This window comes from Mus musculus, chromosome 9 (genome assembly GCF_000001635.26).
Source record: "Mus musculus strain C57BL/6J chromosome 9, GRCm38.p6 C57BL/6J".
Classification (NCBI taxonomy): Eukaryota; Metazoa; Chordata; class Mammalia; order Rodentia; family Muridae; genus Mus; species Mus musculus.
The window spans coordinates 99,651,384-99,672,033 of NC_000075.6; the positions used below are offsets into that span (position 1 = coordinate 99,651,384).

Sequence of the window (20,650 nt, forward strand, 5' to 3'; positions counted from 1 at the left end):
GACCTTCCTAATGCTGCGACCCTTTAATACAGTTCCTCATGTTGTGGTGATTCTCCCAACCATAACATTTACCTTGTTGCTACTTCATATCTGTCATTTTGCTATTATTATGCATTGTAATGCAAATATCTGACGAGCCGGATATGGAATATGTGACCCTCCCCATGGGGGTCATGACCCGCAGGTTTGAGAACCATGGATTTAATGGCGGATGAAACAGGCTTGTTTAGGTCTGCACAGTGATGACACTGGACTCTTGCGAGGCTGGTGGGACACAGAGCCGTGCTCCTTATCTGTGCATTCACAGATGTAACTGCTTAACCCACCCCCTCTCCATAAAGGAACGGCTTCTGAGGAGGTTTTCTATTAAGCCAGTAAGAAAGAAGTTGCTGGCTGTCCAAGTGTCTCCTAAAGCTGGGTGCCATGGCTCTTCACCTGTTCTTGGTAATTTTCCCAACCAGCCTGTACTCAGCTCCCCTCTGGAGGGCCAGGGTTGTGGGAAAGGTGTCTCTATGCCCTCTGAGCCCCACCTGCGGCCTCAGGTTCCTGTTCTCCACATAACCCTGGAGTTACTGTCACTGTCTCTCTCCTTCCTCCTGTCCTCATGCCTCTTGTTAGTTACACTTTTCTGCTCCCTAGCCACATTCTGTCAGTCACTGTATCCACCTGTCACGTGACAGAACTTTTCCTGGGAGACACATCATGCAGATCTACTTACCCCAGATGGGGAACCATGACAGACCAAAGTACAGATACCACCAAAGCCCAACTTGGTGAACCAGTGAGTTTTACTGGGGTTACTTACAGGAGTATGGCTAAGGAGTTACTTATGAGAGTATAAATGTGATACCTGTATCACCAAAGCCTGCCCCAGCATGGGTGACAGCTCACAAAAGCTGGGAACCTGGAGCACACTGCACTGCCTGCAGGCAGCTCAGCAGGCTAGGGAGTGTCCTCTCCAAGAGACTCCGTCGGTCTAGGCTTCTTCCAGGCGGCTCACCAGGGTTCTACTTCTTGTAGGCAGCTCAGTTGGTCTCAGAGCCTTCTTGAAGTATAGCTTGTCAGAGTCTTCTTTGTAGCTTAGCTTCCTGAGAGTGCTACTCTCAGCTTTTATTCCTTATTCTGGCAGGGAGGGGCCTAGTGAATCTGGTCGGTTTCAGGGACTTCCTGAAGCTCTTTTGAGTTGGTTACCTTCCTGCTTAAGGAGTTTACTGCAAGATGGAATGTTTTAGTCTGGGAGGAAACTGCTATATAACACTACTCTTGTCCCCTAGTACCTGCAAACACTGGCCTCTTTGCTTCTGTAAGCCACCTCTAGTTAACCCTGGAACTAGATCCTTCAGATCTATTGCTTGGAAGTGGAAGTTGCTGGCTCACGATAACAGAATAAAGTATTAGTGGTTTATGTTCATCATAGACCCAAAGAGGCAACACTGGCTGGTTGTGGTTAGCACCAGATTGGTACCACTGAGAACTCAGACTCTGATTTCAACTTTACATTCAGCTGTTGTAGTTACAGTTACAAGATAGCATCACAGCCCCAAATGTCATAACATATTTGATGGAAGAAGTTGATGAAAAGGCCTCTTCCCCAAACACTTCAAAAATAATAATTTATTTCAGGTGTGTGTGAGCACGTGCACACCACAGCACACAGAGAGCTCTTAGGGCAAGTCTGTGGGGTTCATTTGTCTTTCTACCTTTGTGTGGATTCAGGAATCTAATCCAGGTCACCGGGCTTGGGCAGCAGGGGCCTCCATCCTCTGAGCTCTCTGCATTAGCTCAAGACATTGGAGACATATGATTGGTCAAAGCTGTGTTGGTGAGCAAATATAACTTTAAAGAAACTGGGTATACTGGCTGGTTTTGTGTGTCAACTTGACACACGCTAGAGTCATTAGAGAGAAGGGAACCTTAGTTGAGGAAATGTCTCCAGGAGATCCAGCTGTAAGACATTTTCTCAGTAAGTGATCAATGGGGGAGGGCCTAGACCATTATGGATGGTGCCATCACTGGGCTGGTGGTCCTGGGATCTGTAAGAAAGCAGGTTGAGCAAGCCAGGGGGAGCAAGACGGTAAGCAACACCCATCCATGGCCTCTGCATCAGCTCCTGACTCCAGGTTCCAGCCCTGCTTGAGTTCCTGTCCTGACTTCCTCTAACGATGGACTTTGATACGGAAGTATAAGCCAAATGAACTCTTTTCTCCTCACCTTGCTTTTTGGCTATGGTGTTTTATCACAGCCCTAGAAAACCCTAGCTAAGACACGGGGAAAGAGTATACTTTTTAAAAAAGGGTTCTTCATTAAAAAAAAAAAGATTTTATTCTGTGTGAATGGGCATTCTCCCTGCATACAAGTATTGTACCATGTGTGTGCTTGGTGCCCTTGGAGGTTGGAAGAGGCTGTGGCGTTCCCCTCGAACTGGGATTAGAGAAGGTTGTGACTAGAGGCTGCTGGGAACTGAATATGGGTAAGAACAGCGAGTGCTCTTAGCTGCTACTTCCTCTCTCCAGCCCCTCATAGTCGGTTTTGTTGTCTCTGCAGTAGAGATAGGTAAGGAGAAACAGTTGGGAATTGATATTAGATGAGAACTTCGACACCAGTACATGGTGATAGAAACCCAAGCTGACGCAGAAGAGAGGACACACCGTATAAGTGAATGGTGCTTCATAGCCCCATAGCTGGGGAGCAGCAGAGTTTGGGAATAAAAGGGACCAGGATGTGACGATGGACAGAGTTTTCCTGTATTGCAGCTCTCTTCTGAAAGTGTTTCTTTTATTCAGAAGCCAGCTTGTTTCTTATTGGTTCCACGTGGCAAAACAAACAGACAAACCAAGAAAACCAAAAACAGTTGGCTGCTAACATTTGACCCTTTGCTAGTTCAGAGCGCTCCATCCAAACACGGATGGACAGCTGCTAACTGTGGTCTGAGGTCAGCTTGCACAAGACTGCTCAGTCTGCAACCTGTGAAAGAGGAAAGAGGAGGCCCTTGTTGGGAAAGGTGTGTTGAGCAGATTAGGGAGTGCCTGGGTCAGGTCTCCAGGCAGGGATGCTGTGTGGCCTCTGTGCTCCCAGGAGCCCTCAGCTCAGGTGTCTGCATCCCTGGTTAGAATTTCTACCTTCTCCTGACTGTCTTACATCAATTTCATCTCCATACCAGCTGTTCCACTCTGTTTCTGTGGCCTCCTGCCCTGAAGGAATGGCTCTCTGAAGACAGTCCTTCTGGTCTCTCATTCCTGAGAGAGCTGAGCAGGCTGTCATCCAGGACTGCTGAGTACCACTCTTCCTTGAGTCTTTCCACATATGCAGTGGGAGATGACATGAGCATGGGGCTGGGTAGTGAGCCTTTAGTGGATGGCATGGCAACAATGGCTGCCCTTTCTTCCCTATTCTGGGCAGATCTCCTGCTCAGAGCAGAACAGAGTCCCTCCAATGTCCTCTGCTGGCTGTAACCTGCTCTATCCTGCCTTTTGCAGATCCAGACTTTGTCCCTCAGGAAGGTGGAGGGTAAGTCTGTCGTGGGAGCTTAGTATCAGTCTTTGGGGGTGTCCTGGGCTCTTTCTCTTCCGCTGCCCAGGTGACTTATGGGTAGAAGTGGTGTTAGCAGTCCATGGGACATGCAGTGTGGTGACAGGCTCTTGACCTGGGCAAGGCACAGGGCCTATGGGAAAGAGGGTATTTTTGCTGAAGGCCTCCCATCAGCTCCCAGAGATTCATACCCGGTTTGATTTGGTCCAGTGGGATGGAGGGGGTGAGAGTCGTGGGTATGGTGTTGATGAGACTGGGCCCTTTAGTCTTTTTGAGTCACCATGTCTGTAGCATGCCATTAATGACAACTGTGCTGGGCCAAGTTCTTCAGGCCCGTCTTTGTATTACTCTGTGTTTAACTTGGGGTGATTGTTATTCCTCTATTTTCCACATAAGGAAACAGACACTGAGTGAGGTTCAGGGACGTCTCAGCTCCCGCACAGCTACTGGGGGATGTGTGTGGCAGAGCTGAGATGTGAACCGGATCTTTCTGCCTCCAATGTCTGTGTTTGTGATCTTTTCCCCTTCTGCCCCTCTGGTAAAGATGAATCTGTGGAGGGCAGGTCCTTACAGGCCAGCACTCACCCCTGGATACTTACTAAACCTTTCTTGTGTCGGGGGTGGGCTGCAGGGTTCTGGTGCCACTAATTGTTCCTGTCTTCTCAGAAGTCCAAGAGATGCCAAAGGCTGTGGCCACAGAGGAGGACTCTTCTGAAGAAGGTGGGTCTCTCTTTTCCTGTCAGTGAAGAAAGCAGATAGGCTGTACTCTCACTCTCTCTCTCTCTCTCTCTCTCTCTCTCTCTCTCTCTCTCTCTCCAATTTATTTATGTATTTAATGTATTAGTTAGTGTATATGAGTGCTCTATCTGAATGTACACCTACATGCCAGAAGAGGGTATCAGATCACACTATAGGTATTTGTGAGCCACCATGTGGTGGCAGGGGATTGAACTCAGGACCTCTGGAAGAGCAGACTGCTAAGCCGTCTCTCCAGCTCCTTTAGTTTCTCTGTAACTGTAATCTGGACACGTGAAACTGTGGTGTAAGGAACTAAGGACACAAGGTAAATATTTCTTCTGCACCTTGTGTGCACCAGGTGTCTTGTTTAAAGGTCTGCAGCGTCACTGAGCCACAGGCTATAGGAGGCGGAGCCAGTGCCTGCAGGGCTTCTGACTCTTGCCTGCCCCTTGTACCTGCCAACCTAGTGCTGTTCGGAGCCGCTGTGGAGATCTCATCTTTCAAATGGTCTTGTTCTACTGTCGCTGCGAAATAGCTGTAGGTAGATCATGGGGAACCTAAAGTCACAAGCCTGTCATGTGGCCTGAAGGAAACTCTCCAAGTTCTAGCTAGAAAGACATTGAGATGAGTGGGTGAGTCCCTATGGCTTTGGTAGACCTGTCATCTGCCTGGTACAGTGTGCTGTGTCCCTTTAGGTCCCAGGACAGCAGGTAACAAGCATGGCATTAGAAATGTAAATTGGCAAATTCTCCCAACCACAGCACAGACAAATGGAAGTAGAATTTTGGAGGACAGGACCCAGCAGTCTATTCCCATGTAGTCTCCCGAGCATTCTGATTCCTGCCTCAAATGACTGAAACTTTCTGCGTGTTAAGACCCATGTTGGGATCTTGCAGCTAACTGGGTGGAGGATTGTGCTACCCCCACCCCCTGCAGAGCTTGTGCAGATAGGCTCTGGACCTCGGCGGCCTTTAAAGCTTTTCAGGCAGTAGCAGTGTGCGGCCTGGGTTGAGGTGTGCATCTCATTGTATACTTACTGAGAGTCACCTGAGGAGGGGGGCTTGGTCAGCTCTTGTCCAACCACAGATTTCAGGGCCTCACCTGCTGCTACAGAAGGTTTGGAGTGAAAAACTCAGAGAATTTTCATACCTTACAAATTACTGGCCGATGATGTTTGGAAGCAAGGCCAGGGAGTTTTTGAAATAAAAATTAAGGTTTCTGACTCATTATCACTAATTTGGGTGTAATTAGCTTGGGTGGCTTTGATGTGTCGCCAGCTTGAGAGTCACCATGTCTGCCCATACGCTCCTTGGAGGAGACAGGATGAGTTTGTCCAGGTCCTGAGCACTCAACAGTAATGGGTTGCTGTCCTCTTGGCACATGTCTTAGTTAGGGTTTTACTGCTGTAAGCAGAGACCATGACCAAGGCAAGTCTTATAAAGGACAGCATTTAATTGGGGCTGGCTTACAGGTTAAGAGGTTCAGTCCAGTATCATCAAGGTGGGAGCCCGGCAGCATCCAGGCAGGCATGGCGCAGGAGGAACTGAGAGTTCTGCATCTTCATTTGAAGGATGCTAGTGGAAGACTGACTTCCAGGCTGTTAGGATGAGGGTCTTAAAAGCCCACGCCCACAGTGACACAGCTACTCCAACAAGGCCACACCTACTCCAACAGGGCCACACCTCCAAATAGTGCCCCTCTCTGGGCCAAGCGTATTCAAACCATGACAGCATAACATGGTCCTTGCTGTCTTGAACACTCAGTGGCTGGGATTATGCACAGGAGACCTGCTCAGCTAGAGCCCGCTAACTTTCAGAGACCCTGCCCCTGCCTGAAGAGTTCTAAGCGGTTAGCAGTAGCTGTGAGGAGGGAGCCCCTTCTTGGGTGGTGTAGCTCTCTGTTGGTTACCCATCCTCCTCTATGTTACCCCAATTAAACTATTGGCTCACCGAGCCAAGCTGGGGTGAGATTGTGTCTTTGGTTTGTCATCTCTGCTCTTTCTGAGGTGACAGACATTTGTCCAGCCTCGGTTGAGGTGGCTGAGGTGATTTTCCTAAAATCAATAACTTGTGGTAAGTGAATCAAAGCGCTCAGGGTACTGGAGCCCCTACAGAAGCAGTTCTCAACCTGTGGGTCGTGTCCTGACCCCCCTGGGTGGCATATCAGATATCCTAACAGATATTTAAATTACAATCCACAACAGTAGCAAAATTATGGTTTTAAATTAGCAACAAAATAATTTTATGGTTGGGGGCGTCATCACAACATAAGAAGCCATATTAAAAGGTCGTAGCACTAGGAAGGCTGAGAACCACTACCCTACAGGCCCTGAAGAACAAATCCTGGAACCCCACCCCTACCCTACCCCCATTTCCATGTCCTCGCCCTCTGTAGCAGTTAGCACGTTTTATTATAACTACTCGTTTTCCTACCCACGGACCAATATTTCTTGAAGTATGGTATATGACACCTCCATCAGGATCATCTGTGCACAGGAATATATAGATTCCAGGACCCTTCATATATATATATATATATATATATATATATATATATATATATATCTTGTGGTCCAGGAATTGCCTCACAAACCACTCAAACACCAGTCTCAGTCAGACAGAGATAGTTTATTGAGCATACACCCCAGGCCTGGTGGACCAGGGCCATGGTCCAGATTTGGGGACTGAACCATGACATTGAGTTAAGATTCCACAGGGTTTTTAAGCCCCAAATCCACAAGCATCTGTGCCAAGTTATTTCACCAGCCAGGATTTAGGGACACGGGATTCCCTCAGGAACACGTCTCTGTTTCACATTCACCCTGTTTCTGATGGTCGGGTATTCAACTGAGGCAGGGGACCTGCCTTGTCTAATATTCATGTCTTAACTTGTCTAAGAAGATGGGTCTTGTCTAACATCCATATCTTACCTTGCCAACCAGGATGTCAGTGACCTATGTGCATGTCTCTTTCTGCCAAGTAGGATGTCAGTTCTCAGGGAGGTTCTGGGGAACTTAAACTTTATTTGACCACTACTTAAAATGGAAGTCTTATTCCAAGTAGTGTTTATAGTGGTGCAGTTGTCTGTCTTGTGTTGGGGTCCATCTCAGGGTCAGCTTATAAAGTCAAACACCATAAAAACTTCTACATAGGTACAGGAATCACTGCTGTGGTTGGTTTGGGTCCAAGCTTATTGTGGGCAACTATACAAAACAGTTCTCCTGACTTCTATCATGGTTGGTTTCCAAGGGCACAGAGCATAACAGAACATCCAATCACTCTTGGCGTTAGAAAGTTTCCTTGTAACAGCAGAACCGTATGAGAAAGTTTCCTTATAATGGCAGGCTAGCCAGATAACTGTTACCTAGGCCTTAACATTTTATCTAGTCCTTAATGTTTTACGTAGGTCCCAACAGTATGGATGGGGTTGACTTGGGAGGGGCCAGGTATGTGCAATTTTAGGTCAAGTAATTCCAATACTTACTACCCTGTAGGAGGAAAGACCATGACCTAGAGAGGGAACTTGAGGGGAAGATACCGTCTGGGGTTTAAATCGGCTTCAGAACAGGCCCAGATTCAGTGGTTGCAGGGAGTTCAGTGGCAGGAGATGGTATCAGGTGGAGGCTTGGCTGAGTCTGGAGCTGGTCTGGCCTCTGAGACCAGAGTGGAGCCCTGGGAAGAAGTTGTTTTCAAGGCTCAATTCCAAACCAAAGCTATGGATTGACCTGTCTCAAGACTGACTGAGCCCAGACCTTCGAGGTCCAGAATGGCAGGAGGTGGGAAGATAGGTGGGTGGCGAGTCTGAGACAGTGATACCCAGACCTGACGTCTGATACCTCATCCTCTGACCCATGGGGAGGTATGTGGGAGTGATCTGCTCTCGACTCAACGCCGGAGACTGGAGTCACCGACAGGTACAGCAGGGCTCTGGGGACGGTGGTCTCAGGAGGGAACTCTGACCTTGCTTACTGTCTCCTCCTGCAGAGCTCGAGGCCTCCCTTGAGGAGCGGCAGGAGCAACGGAAGGTGTTAGCAGCTCTCAGGAAAAACCCCACTTGGCTGAAGCAGTTCCGGCCCATCCTGGAGGACACCCTGGAAGAGAAGCTGGAGGGCCTGGGGATCAAGAGGGTCAGCTCCTGGGCCACTGTTGAGTCATTTGATTGTGTGCCTAAAGACAGGGTCCTGCTGTGCAGCTCAGCCTGGCCTTGAACTCACCCCAGCCTCCAAAGGTGGAATTAACGTAGTGCACTACACCAGCGACTGTTTTAACGGCCGCGACTTAACAGCAAAGACCAAACGTGTTGTCACCTAGAGACGTGATTTACTGTTCTTTCCATGCCAGGGTCAATTGTTTCTTCCTGTGCTCATTGCTGTCTGGGCAGCGTCTGTCACCTCTAAGTCCTTGTCCCTCTCAGTGTTTTGTGCTCATTGGCTATTTTTCCGCTTGCATCTATAACAGAGGACAGAGGGCAGTCAACTGGCTGAGTCTGGTCTATGGACCAGTCCCATTTGCACAGACTTCTATCTGAGTCTACTATCTATGTGTGGACCGTGTGGCTGTTCCTGGATGTGTGTGGATATGGGCATCAGGGACATCTATTAGTAAATAGAGGTACATTATGTTATCCGAGTAGCTGAGCATCATAGCATTGAACTAACCGTTTGCCTTTCAATGAGTAAGATTAGAAACAAGAGGAAAACAAATGCAGACAGCTAGGCTTAGCTTTGCGATGATGCTCGTTGAGACTGCTCTGTCTTCACCTGCTGCTTAATCCATGCTCGGTCATATTTAAAAACTGTCTGATTTTGATAAATCTTCACCTGGGATTCGGATGTCTCCCAGACCGTCTCCTGGGCTCTGGGTGGGTGGCTGAAGCCCAGGAAACTTCTAGAAGCACACACTGCTGTTTGTAGTCCAGTTTTCCCAAACACTGTTAAGCAGGAAGAACACAGGAGTGCCAGGAGAGGTATGAAGTGAAGCAGGCCATGCTCTCCTCCTGGGTTCAGTTGTGTGCTGGGGAAGCTCCGTCCAGGTCCCTTACTGTGTGAGCCAAAATGCAGCCCTTTGCTGAAGCCTGTGTAGTGCGTGGTGATAGAGCTGCCGAACTCGAATCCTCAGGATTTCTGCGATGTGTGAAGGTCACCCTCTCTGTTCTCATGTCACCTCCTCCGACATAACATGCCAGACACCAGTCACAGTAGCTCTGGGTCAGCAGCTATAGGCAGAGGAGGAGGGAGCCTGTGTATGCAAAGGTGAACTCTTGTCTCCTCTAGGACACAAAGGGAATTTCTGCTCAGACTGTCCGACGTCTGGAGCCCCTGCTGAGAACCCAAAGGGAGCAGATAGCCCGAAGCTTCCGAGAGTTTCCCAGTCTGAGGGAAAAGCTCAACAAGGAAGTGAGCAGCAGGGTGAAGCAAAGATGGGAGAGTACGACCCAGCCAGATGGCCAGCCTCCAGGTAAGCCGAGGGCAGACCTTGCTTTGAGACCACGACCCCAGGGGAGGATTCCGCTCTGCCTGAGGTGGAGAGTGCTGCTCCTCCTTCCATCGGGATGCTTCTCTGATGAACTGAGCTTGTGGGATCCTCCAGGGTGGGGTTGGGATGAGACCCTTATGCTTTGGTTGGAGGATTAATGAATGCCTGGGTTCCTTCATGTCATTTCCTCCATTGTGGGCGTGGCCAGGGGATGCCAATCCTGTGCCGTGTCCAGCAGTTCAGAGCTGAGCTCTTGGTGCAAATAAAGCTTGCCAAGGGCAGCCATGTGTATCTCTGGGGACGTTAGAGATAATTTCAGTTGGTACATGGACCAGTTGTTTTACAACTTATTCTTTTTCAATACATGAATTAGGGGAAAAATATTCCTGGCATAGCAATCACTTTAGGTAATAGAATTATTTCTTGTATACATATAAAGCCAGTATTTTATGTGGTATTACTTAAGGCAACATGTTGAAGAGATAACAGGGCAGGTAGTATAAGATATGGTAAAAATGATGTGATTATCTGAGAAACTCCATCACAAGTCAACCTCACCTTAAGGTTTCTCAAGGAAGGACAGTTCCAGGCTTTGCAGTCATCTCTGACCGACAGGTGGCTCTCCTGCTTGGATCTGAACTTTGTATTCCTTCGCTCGTTGGCCCAAACGTCTCTACACTTAGCACAGAATAGCTTTGCCTCGCTTCATGCCAAGACCTGCTCTGTCCCATGAGAAAACAACAGGGACTGATGGGAGTCAGACACACCCAGGAGTGCTGGACACTCAGGAGAGGCAGGACAGGAAGCACGGCAATGTCCTCGGAGTCCTGGCTCTCAGGGGTCACCACACATGAGGAACTGTATTAAAGGGTCTGCGGCATTAGGAAGGTTGAGAGCCGCTGGCTTAGATCACGTGTCTCGCTTTGGAGCTTGCTGTGGGATGCAGCGGCAGTTGGGCGACCAGCTTTGCACCTGCCCCTTTGTTCCTTCCTGTCTCAGCGTCCCTGGAAAGCGGGGAAATCGCTGCCTGAAGGTGTGCCTGGTGTCATACAGATCTGTCTGTGCAGAGAGCTCTGGTTTGTGACTGGTACATGGTAGCTGGAAGCTGTTCTTTCCTCTCTGCAGGCTTGTTTACCTTTCACCTTTCTTCAGCTTGCCCTTTCCCACTTATGAATAAACAGATCCTCTGAGAGCAGTGTATCGCAGACATCTTTTGACCTTGAGCTACCGCAGTAAGAAACACTTCTCTCTGAACTCAGTGCATACGTGTCAGTTTCTCGGAAAGTAGTTTAGCTCCCTGGGAGACACTTCCTCTCCAGTTTGCTTTCCATGAATAAACATCGGTGGGCTCCTTGTCTCCCAAGGGGGGTCCCAGTGTAATGTGGAAAACAGAGGGGCGGTAAATAATTGCCTGTCTTGGGGGCACAGCAATCTTGGCTATGAATCAAAAGAGCCTGGTAGCTCTTGGTAGTCATGTAGTTCTGCAGCGACCTCTGGTGGCCGCAGGGGCTTCCTGCAGGGCCTCTCACATTTAAGGTTGTGAGTAGTCAAGGTTGTGAGCAAAGCCGGGCTGGGTCCTCAGACTGGCTGGCTTCTCTGGTCTTCTGTAATGATGGCGTGACCCTGAGATACTGAATACTCTCCCAGCCTTTGACGAAACTGGATCTTTGTCCTAGCAGAGGGGCTCATGACATAGGGCAGCTTTCAGTGTATTATGGCTTAATCATCTCTGGTGTTATCTCTGGTCTTTCTTCTACATTATTTCGGGACTATAGGCCTGGCCATTGGCCCATTCTGTGTCCTTTCTGTATTTCTAGTCAAAAGCCAGCGGGTCACACTGGCCACAAGGGAGGTCCGGCCAAAGACCAGGACCTTGACTGTGGCCCTGCCATCCAAACCAGCAGAACCTTCAACGCCAACTCTTCAGGGCCACAGCAGCCATGGCCCCGGCCTCACCCAGGTGTCCACCCCCATTCCACGCCCCAGAGTGCATGGACCCTCCAGTACCCCTGTTTCCCCTGGGTCCGGGCTGAGGTGAGCTCTAGGCGTTGGCCTCTTGTCGGGTCGGAGGTGGTGGTGTTTGGCTTCAGGAAGCCTATCTTTACAGAGCTCTGCATTACAGGGCAGGGAAGGGGACAGACACAGGAAGTACCTCAGGTAGTGTTCCTCAGGAGACTCTGAGAAGAGGCTGGGAACCCTTTACTCCCAGTGCAGGCAGGCCTCCCCTCCCCTCCTGCCTCCCCCCCAAAGCAGGCTGAAGTGGAAGGGTAAGGCCTCAGGCACTGTGAGCTCTATGTTTTGCCTGAGAGAGGAGCGGGGCTGGCTCTGGGCAAACCAGAAAGGCAAAGTCTGGCTTTTGAGTATTTCTTTCTGACCCATGTTCCGTTCGTTTGGTCTCTCAGCAGCACCCCGCCTTTTAGTTCTGAAGAAGAGCCAGAGGGAGATGTCGTGCAACGTGTGTCCCTTCAGCCTCCTAAAGTTCTCCCTAGGTCAGCGGCCAAGCCTGAGGACAACTGGGGCTGGTCTGATTCCGAGACCTCAGAGGAGAGTGCCCAACCTCCTGGGAAGGGCTCAGGCGGGCTGGCTTCTTCAGGTGGGTCCTTCTCCAGCACCGCTTTCTCCATGCCCTGGAATGGTGTTGCCGGTCTGGCATTTCTTCAGGGTCTCAGACATGCCAGGAGGCTTGGGTGGGGCTTCTTTTACCCCATGTATGTGTCACTGGGTGTCTAAAGGTTGGAGGTTTGGGGAGCCCCCTCCCTTCTTTGTGTTTCATGGTCTTACTAGCAGAGCAGGCCATCTAAGGCCTAGCTCCCTTTTGGGGCTATATGGGAGAAACGGCCAGCAGAAGGCAGCCAGAAACCTCCAGCGAGTCTCCACCAACAGCCTTTGGGCCGCAGCGCCATTTTATCTGTGTGGGAAAGAAAATGTTGTTTGACATTTGCTTGGGAGACAAACAGGATGCCGGCTGTTGATGAAAATGGCTTTATAGTGACTGAAGCTGAGTTTTCCGGTAGTTGGAGTGACTTGTTCTTTAAACTTACCATGCTCTATCTCGTAGGGCGTCACGATGAGGAGTTGAACCTTTCTCTTCTCAAAGTAATGGCATCTGCCCCCAGCCTTTCAAGGTTCGCTTATAAAACCCACCAAAGGAAGTGATGCTCCTGCTTCAGGCTGTGTTTCTCCGCCCAGGTGGAGAATGGGGCGCTTACAGTTTTGACATTGCAAAGGAGAAGCGAGGGGAGCCCTGGGGTTTGCAGTCTGTAAGCGCCTCCTTATCTTAGTAGACTCCGAGATGCTGCTTCATGCCCGCTGCATAGTCCAAGCCTGTCAGCCTGTGAGAAGCCACCAGGGTTAGTTTTCTGGATGGAGCCTTGCTGCCTTAGTGGGCGGGCTGGCAAGATGATGGAGCTGGGAGATCATGTGTCTACTGATACAGTTTGGCTGTGTTACCCTCTGCTTGGCCTTGTTCGAGGATTCTGGTTTCTCTGTTGTAAGAGATGACATATTTTAACAAGACAACTAATAAGGAGGTTGAGGAACTCGGTGCTTGGCACAGAGTAGGAATTTAATAAGCATTTCTGTCTTTTAAAGACTCATTTTTAACTATGTTGCAAGTCTGTGTGCAGGTATGTGCAAGTGATGCAGATGGCCCCGTGGAGGCCAAAGGAGGGCGCTGGAATCCTTGAAGCTGGAGTTGTGGGTGGTTGTGAGCTGACTGATGGTGGTAGCCAAGCTCAGGTTAAATGAGGTAGACCCTCTTAACCACTGGGCCATTCAGCCCCGGGAACCACAATGATCAATCATCCAAGGGCTGTTAACAGCTCCAAAAGTCTGCAGAGATTCTTAGCGTTTGAATCCAGGGAGCTGGGTGAAGTTCAGGCTATGCTTCTCCATCATCTTGGTTTACCATGAGTGTGTGTGTGTGTGTGTGTGTGTGGCTATTGATAATCCGAGTTACTGGTTAACACCTGCTTCCTGTATGGAATTCACAGGAAGTGAATCTAATCCACTGATTAGATCGGAGCCCTATGTCTCACAGGCACGCCCCTGAGGTGTGCTCTACTAATTCCCTAGGCCATTTCCAATCCAGTCAGCTTGACAAGGTTAGCCATCACACATTGCCTGACATGCCAGTCTTTGTAGTTCATGCATTACAGAATTACAGGAATTAAACGGAAGGCTGGCTCTGCCTTGGATTCATTAGAGGGTTGGTCTTTCTAAACCTCCGCCAGCAGCCACGTCCTAACTCAGCACAGTTACATGATGAAGGCGGGTTTTTTTTGTCTGTTTGTTTGTTTTGCTCTATCACCTGTCTGTCTGTCTGTCTGTCTGTCTATCTAAGTCTCTTGAAACCAGGCTAGTATTAGCCTGGACCATCTCTATATTTTTTTTTCTCTGTGGGGGAGGGGAGGGGCTTGTCCTTTCTTTTTCCTCTTGACTCTCTCTCTCTCTCTCTCTCTCTCTCTCTCTCTCTCTCTCTCTCTCTCTCTCTGTCCATCCGTTCACACTGGAGCCTAGGTGTGGCCCAAAGGGACTAAGCATTCACTCTCCAGGTTTGCTCCACTGACCTGGTTCCTTGTCCCCTTCCCAGGAACACTGGTGCAGTCAATTGTCAAAAACCTTGAGAAGCAGCTTGAAACGCCAGCCAAGAAGCCTTCCGGAGGGGTCAATATGTTCTTAAGGCCCAACGCTGCCCTCCAGAGGGCTTCCACACCAGCAAGGAAGTCTCAGGTAGGACGCTTGGAGGTAATTCTACATCCCATGGAGAGCCAGCTCCAAATCTAAGGGCTCTGGAGTGGAGGGCTGGGGAAAGACTGAGCCAAGTATCAGTCTGATGTATCCTGAGAAGGCCACTCACTGCATGTGACATTGTCTCCTTTGTCTCTGTATACATAGAAAGATGACCACTTCGGGTTTTTTTTTTCCCTGTGGCCATGTTTAAAAAATCCCTTTGGTTCATTATATAAGTACTTCCTGAGGCGGCTCAGGTCCTAGTCTCCTCTCCCTGGGACCTTCCTGCTGTGGTTGCTATCTTCCTGTGCTATCTCTTCCATAGTCCCAAGTCTCCCCGGCCCTCACTCGACAGAAGGCCCTGACACAGGGTTAGATGTAAAACACTGTCCACCAAGGGCAGGCATCGGAGTGGTGCCACACAGCACATCAGATGGAGAAGTGTAGACCTCTGTCCCAAGTATTCAAGGGGGTCGGTGTCTCACCACTACACCCCCCGAGGGCCTGGCCTTCCTCAGGCTGTAGCTGCCATGGGATTGCAGACTTAGCACTCTTGTGAGTACCAGACTCGCCACCCTTCCCCTCCCAGGGGACAGCTGCCACTCTCTGTTATTTTCTAGGGTAGAAAAACAGAATTCTTTTTACTTCACGTCTTTCAACCAAAAAGGTTTATTTATTTATTATTTTTGAAATGATTATGATGTTGCCCCAAACAACAACAACAACAACAACAGTAGTAGTAGTAGTAGTAGTTGTGAGCAGTTGTCTTTTTAGTGTTATTGATGGCACTATCACCTGCTAGGCAGACTGTCACTGAGCAACCCCTTTAGTCCCCTACTCTTTGTTTTATAATAGCACTGTCTATCTCCTTTTTTCTTTTAATGACACAATCTTGGAGTTTATGTAAAGTTCTCCTGTCCTCCATTCAGAAACAGCAGCGATAGGCAAAACAGATGGAGGTGCTGTCTAGGCCCCGGATGCTGTCTTCTTACATGCCAGGATGAAATACGTGGAATGTCATATGTCCAAACCCAGGCAGCCAGTGGAGGTACAGAGAACCATGGACGAGAGCTCCTGGCCTGGGCCCTGTAGTCTGGATGTAGCCTAGCCCCCCCCCCCCCCCCCCCCCCCAGCAGACTTCAGTCTTCCCACTGGCTGCAGCCCAGACCCATTCTAGGCTATTCCACTCCTCCACCATCTCCTCTCACGTTTAGTATTTACCAGGCAGCTCTGACCTCCAGTCTTCAAGGAAGGGTCCTTTCAATTAAGGCCTCTCAAGAGCTTCAGGAGTTCAAGGCTCTGGGCTTCCAGTTCTGTGAATGTGAGGAGTTAAAAAATAATCTGCATTTAATATTACTCCCATACCTTTTTTATTACACATCATACTGTGTGTGGGTTTCATCTTGGAGCCCATGTAAAGATCTCTAAGTTCTTCCTCTTCCTCTGTTGTGAATGAACACTAATAGTCTAACACTCTTAATAGGTGACTGAGAGCATGCATGCCGCCCAGGTCTAGATGCAAACGTGAACAACCAGAGCGTCTGTCACAGGAAGCTCCAAGGTGCTTGCCTTGGCCTCGTTAGTAGGACACTAGAGTATCCCATCACAGTGGCCCTGAGTCTCTGGAGCAGCTTTTCAGAGGCAGGGCGTTTAAAAGGCAGGACAAGGAGTCTCCTCTCCCAGTTGCTCTCATTTCTGTCATCACTTCCCCGCTGTTTCTGAACTCTCTGCCACCTTCCTGCACTTATCAATGTCATTTTTCTTCTCCTCTTCTACCTCTGCAGCTTTCAGAAGATGAGAGTGACGTGGAGATCTCGTCTTTGGAAGATCTCTCCCAAGACCTGGGCCAGAAAGGAAAGCCAAAGCCTTTGTCCCACTCAAAGCTCCCAGAAAAGTTTGATGTCAGCCCTTGGAGCTCGGGGTCACGACCCAGGATTCCTGGCTGGTGATTCTCTTATGTTTGCCAGAGGGCTTAGCCTTGTTTCTTGGCTGGTCTCACCCAAATGGAAGAGGCCGTCAGGCCTCCCGCTCTCACTAGCAGCCAAGAAATCTTTCCCTTGAAGAGAAGCAGGGTAGGAGACAGACAGAACCTCTATCCACCCCCCGACCGCTACCCCAAAAGGCTGGCTCCTGGTGCTGGGTCTTGTGTAAATGTGAGAGGGATTGTAACAGGACTTCCTAGTGTTTCTTCCATGATCCCCATGTCCAGCCCAGACTGAAAGTAGTTACTCTTTCTAAGTTTTTGTAATCTGCAGGTCAACGTGGAGTTGGGTTCTGAGTCAGTTACCAGTTAGGTAGTCTATGGTGGACTCTCTAGCTTTTCACTACTGAATTGGGGTGCAGACAGAGGTAAGAGGTACAACGTGCTTGCTACCAGGGCCAGGCATAGTAATCGAGTGCTAGCCTGCTACCAGGGCCAGGCATAGTAATCGAGTGCTAGCCTGCTACCAGGGCCAGGCATAGTAATCGAGTACTAGGCATTAGAGTGTTGGGATGGCATGGTTGAGGCTGGCTGCCCTACTTTCATTTCTGTTGCTGTGATAAACACTCCGACCAAAAGCACCTTAGAGGAAGAAAGGCTTTGTTAGTCTATGACTGCAAGGAGATGAAGGCTGGACCATGAAGGTAGACCTGCTTGCTGTTCCACACAGCACTACCTCTGACCAAGTAATTCACTTCACAGCCAAAGAAACATGTTAGGAACCCTAGAGGATACTGCTTGCTAACTGCAGCTGTGTGCTAGCTCTTTTTATACAGTTCAGGACCTCCTGCCTAGGGATGGTACTGCCCACAGTAGGCTGGGTTCTCCTACATCCGTGAACAATCTAGACAATCCCTCACAGACATTGCCCTCAAAGCACTTCCTCTGAGGAGGCTCTCCTCTTGGACAGTTCTCAGTTGTGACAAATGGATATTTAAAACTAACCAGAACACCATTCCACCCAGTCCAGGATGACCCTGGAGAAAGCCCCAGAGTTGTGTTGTGTGGTGGAGCTTGGTCATGGGCAATAAAAAGAGCAATCTGGATGAAGCCTCTTGTCCCCAATAGAACCATAAATTTAATTTTTGAGATTGTTTCTGAATGAGATTTTTTTATATATATTGACTGTATTTTTGGGCAGAGAGGGGTTGGGTTTTAAAAATATTTTTATTTATTATTATTTTTTATTTTTTTATTTTTTTTGAGACAGGGTTTCCCTGTGTGGCCCTGGCTGTTCTGGAACTCTCTCTACAGCCTAGGCTGCTCTTGAACTCAGAGATCTGCCTGCCTCTGCCTCCTGAGTGCTGAGATTAAAGATGTCCATGGTGGCACGTAGCTTACATTGTATTTTTTTTTTTTAGTGTGAAAACATTTATTTATTATACTGAACATTTAAATATAATGATGTATACACCTCTTTATTATGTCGTTCTTTGTTATTTTTTTCAAGCTTTGTGGCGACTGAGGGTGGTGAAGAGGGAGTGAAGCAGCTTCCACCTCAGTTGTACCAGCTTAGGGCCTTTGGGATGCAGTGATCGAGGTGTGGTAAGACAGCCAGTTTTACTGAGGTGCTTTACCTGGGCAAGGTAAAGGTGGCTGAAATGGGGTCTGACAGCGGAAGATTGCAGAGTGGAAAAATGGAAAGGCATGTTCTAGTCAGTGCTCTATTGCTGTGAACAGACACCATGATTGTGGCCAGTCTTATAAAGGCAAACATTTAAGTAGAGCTGGCTTACAGTTTCAGAGGTTCAGTCCATTGCCATCATGGAGGGGAGCATGGGCACACAGGCAGACATGGTTCAGGCAGCAGGAAGAGAGAGATACTGGTCCTGGCTTGGGCTCTGAAACTTCAAAGCCCACCCCCAGTGACACACTTCCTCTAACAAGGCCACACCTCCACCAACAAGGCCACACTCCATAATCCTTTCAAATAGTGCCACTCCCTGGTGACCAAGCATTCAAATCTGTGTGCCTGTAGGGGCCATGCTTATTCAAACTACCACAAGGCAGAAACAGGGAGAACCCAGACAGCAATGCAGGGCTCTCACAGGAGAGCTACAGAGTCAGGACTGCCTACTGTAGTGTCCCCAAACCTTTGTTACTGCACTGTGCTTTATCATTGGCTGGGGGATCCTGGGGTCGCATGAGACCTCAGCTGTGAACTCTGTCAGCCAATTATATTCCTTGCATTTGAATAGAGACTTTAATATCCTAAGAGAAAAATAGTCATCTTAAACGCTCGTGTTTGTCACAAATTATTTCTAACTCCTGTGGAAAATTTCAGATTTGTACAAGGGAAGGGAACGGTGTGGTGAGACCCTGTCCTCATCGCTGGGCTCCAGCCATTGGCAACTCAATTGCGAGCATTGCTTCACCTATTGCCAGCCATCACTCCATTCAGGCTTCTCCTGGCCTCTCAGTGGTCCCGAAAACTTGGGCTAGGTGCTGATGTTCTTATAGGAGGAGCACAGAAGGAGTGATGGAAGACACGCCCTGCATCGGAGAGAGTGAAGGGATGTGGTTGAGTAGAGGGAGGGCTGAGGCCATATTGATGTAAAGGAAACGGTTTGGTGAGGTTAGAGCAGAGGTCTCTTCATGAACACCAGACACGATTGGGCAGGTCATTGTCAGGGACCCCAAAGGCTCCAAGGCTTGCAGGGGGCCAATCCAAAGGAAGTAAAGAAGGGAATTCAGCACCAATGTTTTAGGTGCTAAGTCAAAACTTCTAGAGTCTGACTTCATGGTTTATTCGTATACATTTAAGCACAGTAAAACTTAAGAAAAAGGTTTTCACATGACAGTTATCACAACAAAGCTTTTGGCAGAGCTGCACAGAAACTCCCTTGGCAAAGTAGCAAAGCACCCGTGACCCTTACAATAAGGATGAGTGCTATTGGCTGATAAACAGAGCTCAGGGCTAGGGCCTAGAGAGGAAGGTTTTGCAATAAGCACAAAGTTGGGTTTTATTGATAGAGGATGCAGAGAGCATGGGACCTCTTTGTTAAGGATGAGTTCTAGTCACTGAGAGGCAAAGCTCAAGCAATTCCCAGGAATTGGGAAGTTCAGGTGTAGGCTGACTCGTAATAGCATAGCAGTCACTAGGTTGTTTGACTATGTCTGCTCCAGCATTCCAGGTGATCAGGCATCATTCACTTTTCTTCCTTTGACAAGCCTGGTCCCTTCAATGTTTTCTTGAAGCTGAGCCTCCTATGGTTAATTCCCCTTGACTATCTCATACCATTAAGAGTTGATGTGTCTAATGGCTATCCCAGTAGCTGTGTGATAAGGAAGGAGGATTGGGGTGTCTGGAATGGTGGAAGCTCACTAAGATTCTGCTGACACTTACTAGGCCAGAGAAGAGTGACGCTTATGTATACGATCCCTGTCTCTCCATCATACCCTGACCTCCCAGAACTCTGAGCAGCACGTTCTATCGCACACCTCACAGACACACGTGCTCTGGGAGCTGCCCTTTTGCCTCTGAGTTGTGTCTGCTCCTGTGGACTGCTGCGTAGTCTGCTTGTAGGGTCAACTAGAAGTGCAAGAAAGCTGATGCAGGCAGAGCAGAACCTGTTAGGTGCAGAAAGAGAGATAGAGAGGGGATTTATTAGGGAAGGTGACTCCTGGAAGACAATGGTGTGGTTTGATGTAAGAGCTCAGGCGTGAGATCATGGGAACTCAGAGTGCAGCTGCCAGTCTGAGGCCAAGGGCCTGAGGACCTGCGAGGTGCATTTCTCAGAGGCCTGTGGTGAGAGCGTCTGGAGATTTGATGTTCAAGAAAGGGAAAGTAAGCCTGAGCCACAGAAAGGGATGCTGCTGGGAGAACATAACATTGAGCATCCACACTTGACCCAAGTTCTCTATGCATAGCAACTGACTGACCCTCACAGCAATCTTTCAGGCTGGTGTATGCATTTGGGGGTCTAGGGCACCACTTGAGTTTTGTCACCAGTAGGTGGTGCAACTGCACTGTGTGACCTGGGCAGCCCAGTCCTGCCCCCCCATCGTTTTCTTACAGAGGGCCAAATAATGTTCTCTAGAAACTTGAGCCAATTTAGAGCTTCAGAGCTCAAGACAGTTCCCCACTCTTCCTCTTGCTACCATGGCCATCATCCATCACACCACGTTTTAGAGTTGTGATCCATGGGAAATGCAATCCCCTTCCCCCCCCCCCCCAATAAGGTTAGATTCTTCTTCT

The 20,650-nt window shown here is 48.9% G+C and overlaps 1 protein-coding gene across 13 annotated transcripts in view; it reads left to right on the forward strand.

Annotated features, from left to right (window-relative positions):
* Dzip1l (DAZ interacting protein 1-like) overlaps window positions 1-18,692 on the forward strand; it is a 40,575-nt gene extending 21,883 nt beyond the window's left edge. For 3 of the 13 annotated variants that reach the window (XM_006511474.3, XM_006511476.4, XM_006511472.4), the window contains 8 exons: window positions 3,477-3,507; window positions 4,195-4,248; window positions 8,250-8,392; window positions 9,539-9,722; window positions 11,558-11,774; window positions 12,143-12,333; window positions 14,332-14,471; window positions 16,256-18,688. In XM_006511474.3, coding sequence (XP_006511537.1) covers window positions 3,477-3,507; window positions 4,195-4,248; window positions 8,250-8,392; window positions 9,539-9,722; window positions 11,558-11,774; window positions 12,143-12,333; window positions 14,332-14,471; window positions 16,256-16,420 — 1,125 coding nt within the window. In that variant the 3' untranslated portion in view covers window positions 16,421-18,688. Of the gene's footprint in view, window positions 1-3,399; window positions 3,508-4,194; window positions 4,249-8,249; window positions 9,723-11,557; window positions 11,775-12,142; window positions 14,472-16,255 lie in introns of those variants that run through there. The other 10 variants (XM_030244631.1, XM_030244633.1, XM_006511473.4 and 7 more) reach the window with 8 other exon arrangements.
* The last annotated feature ends 1,958 nt before the right edge of the window (window positions 18,693-20,650 follow it).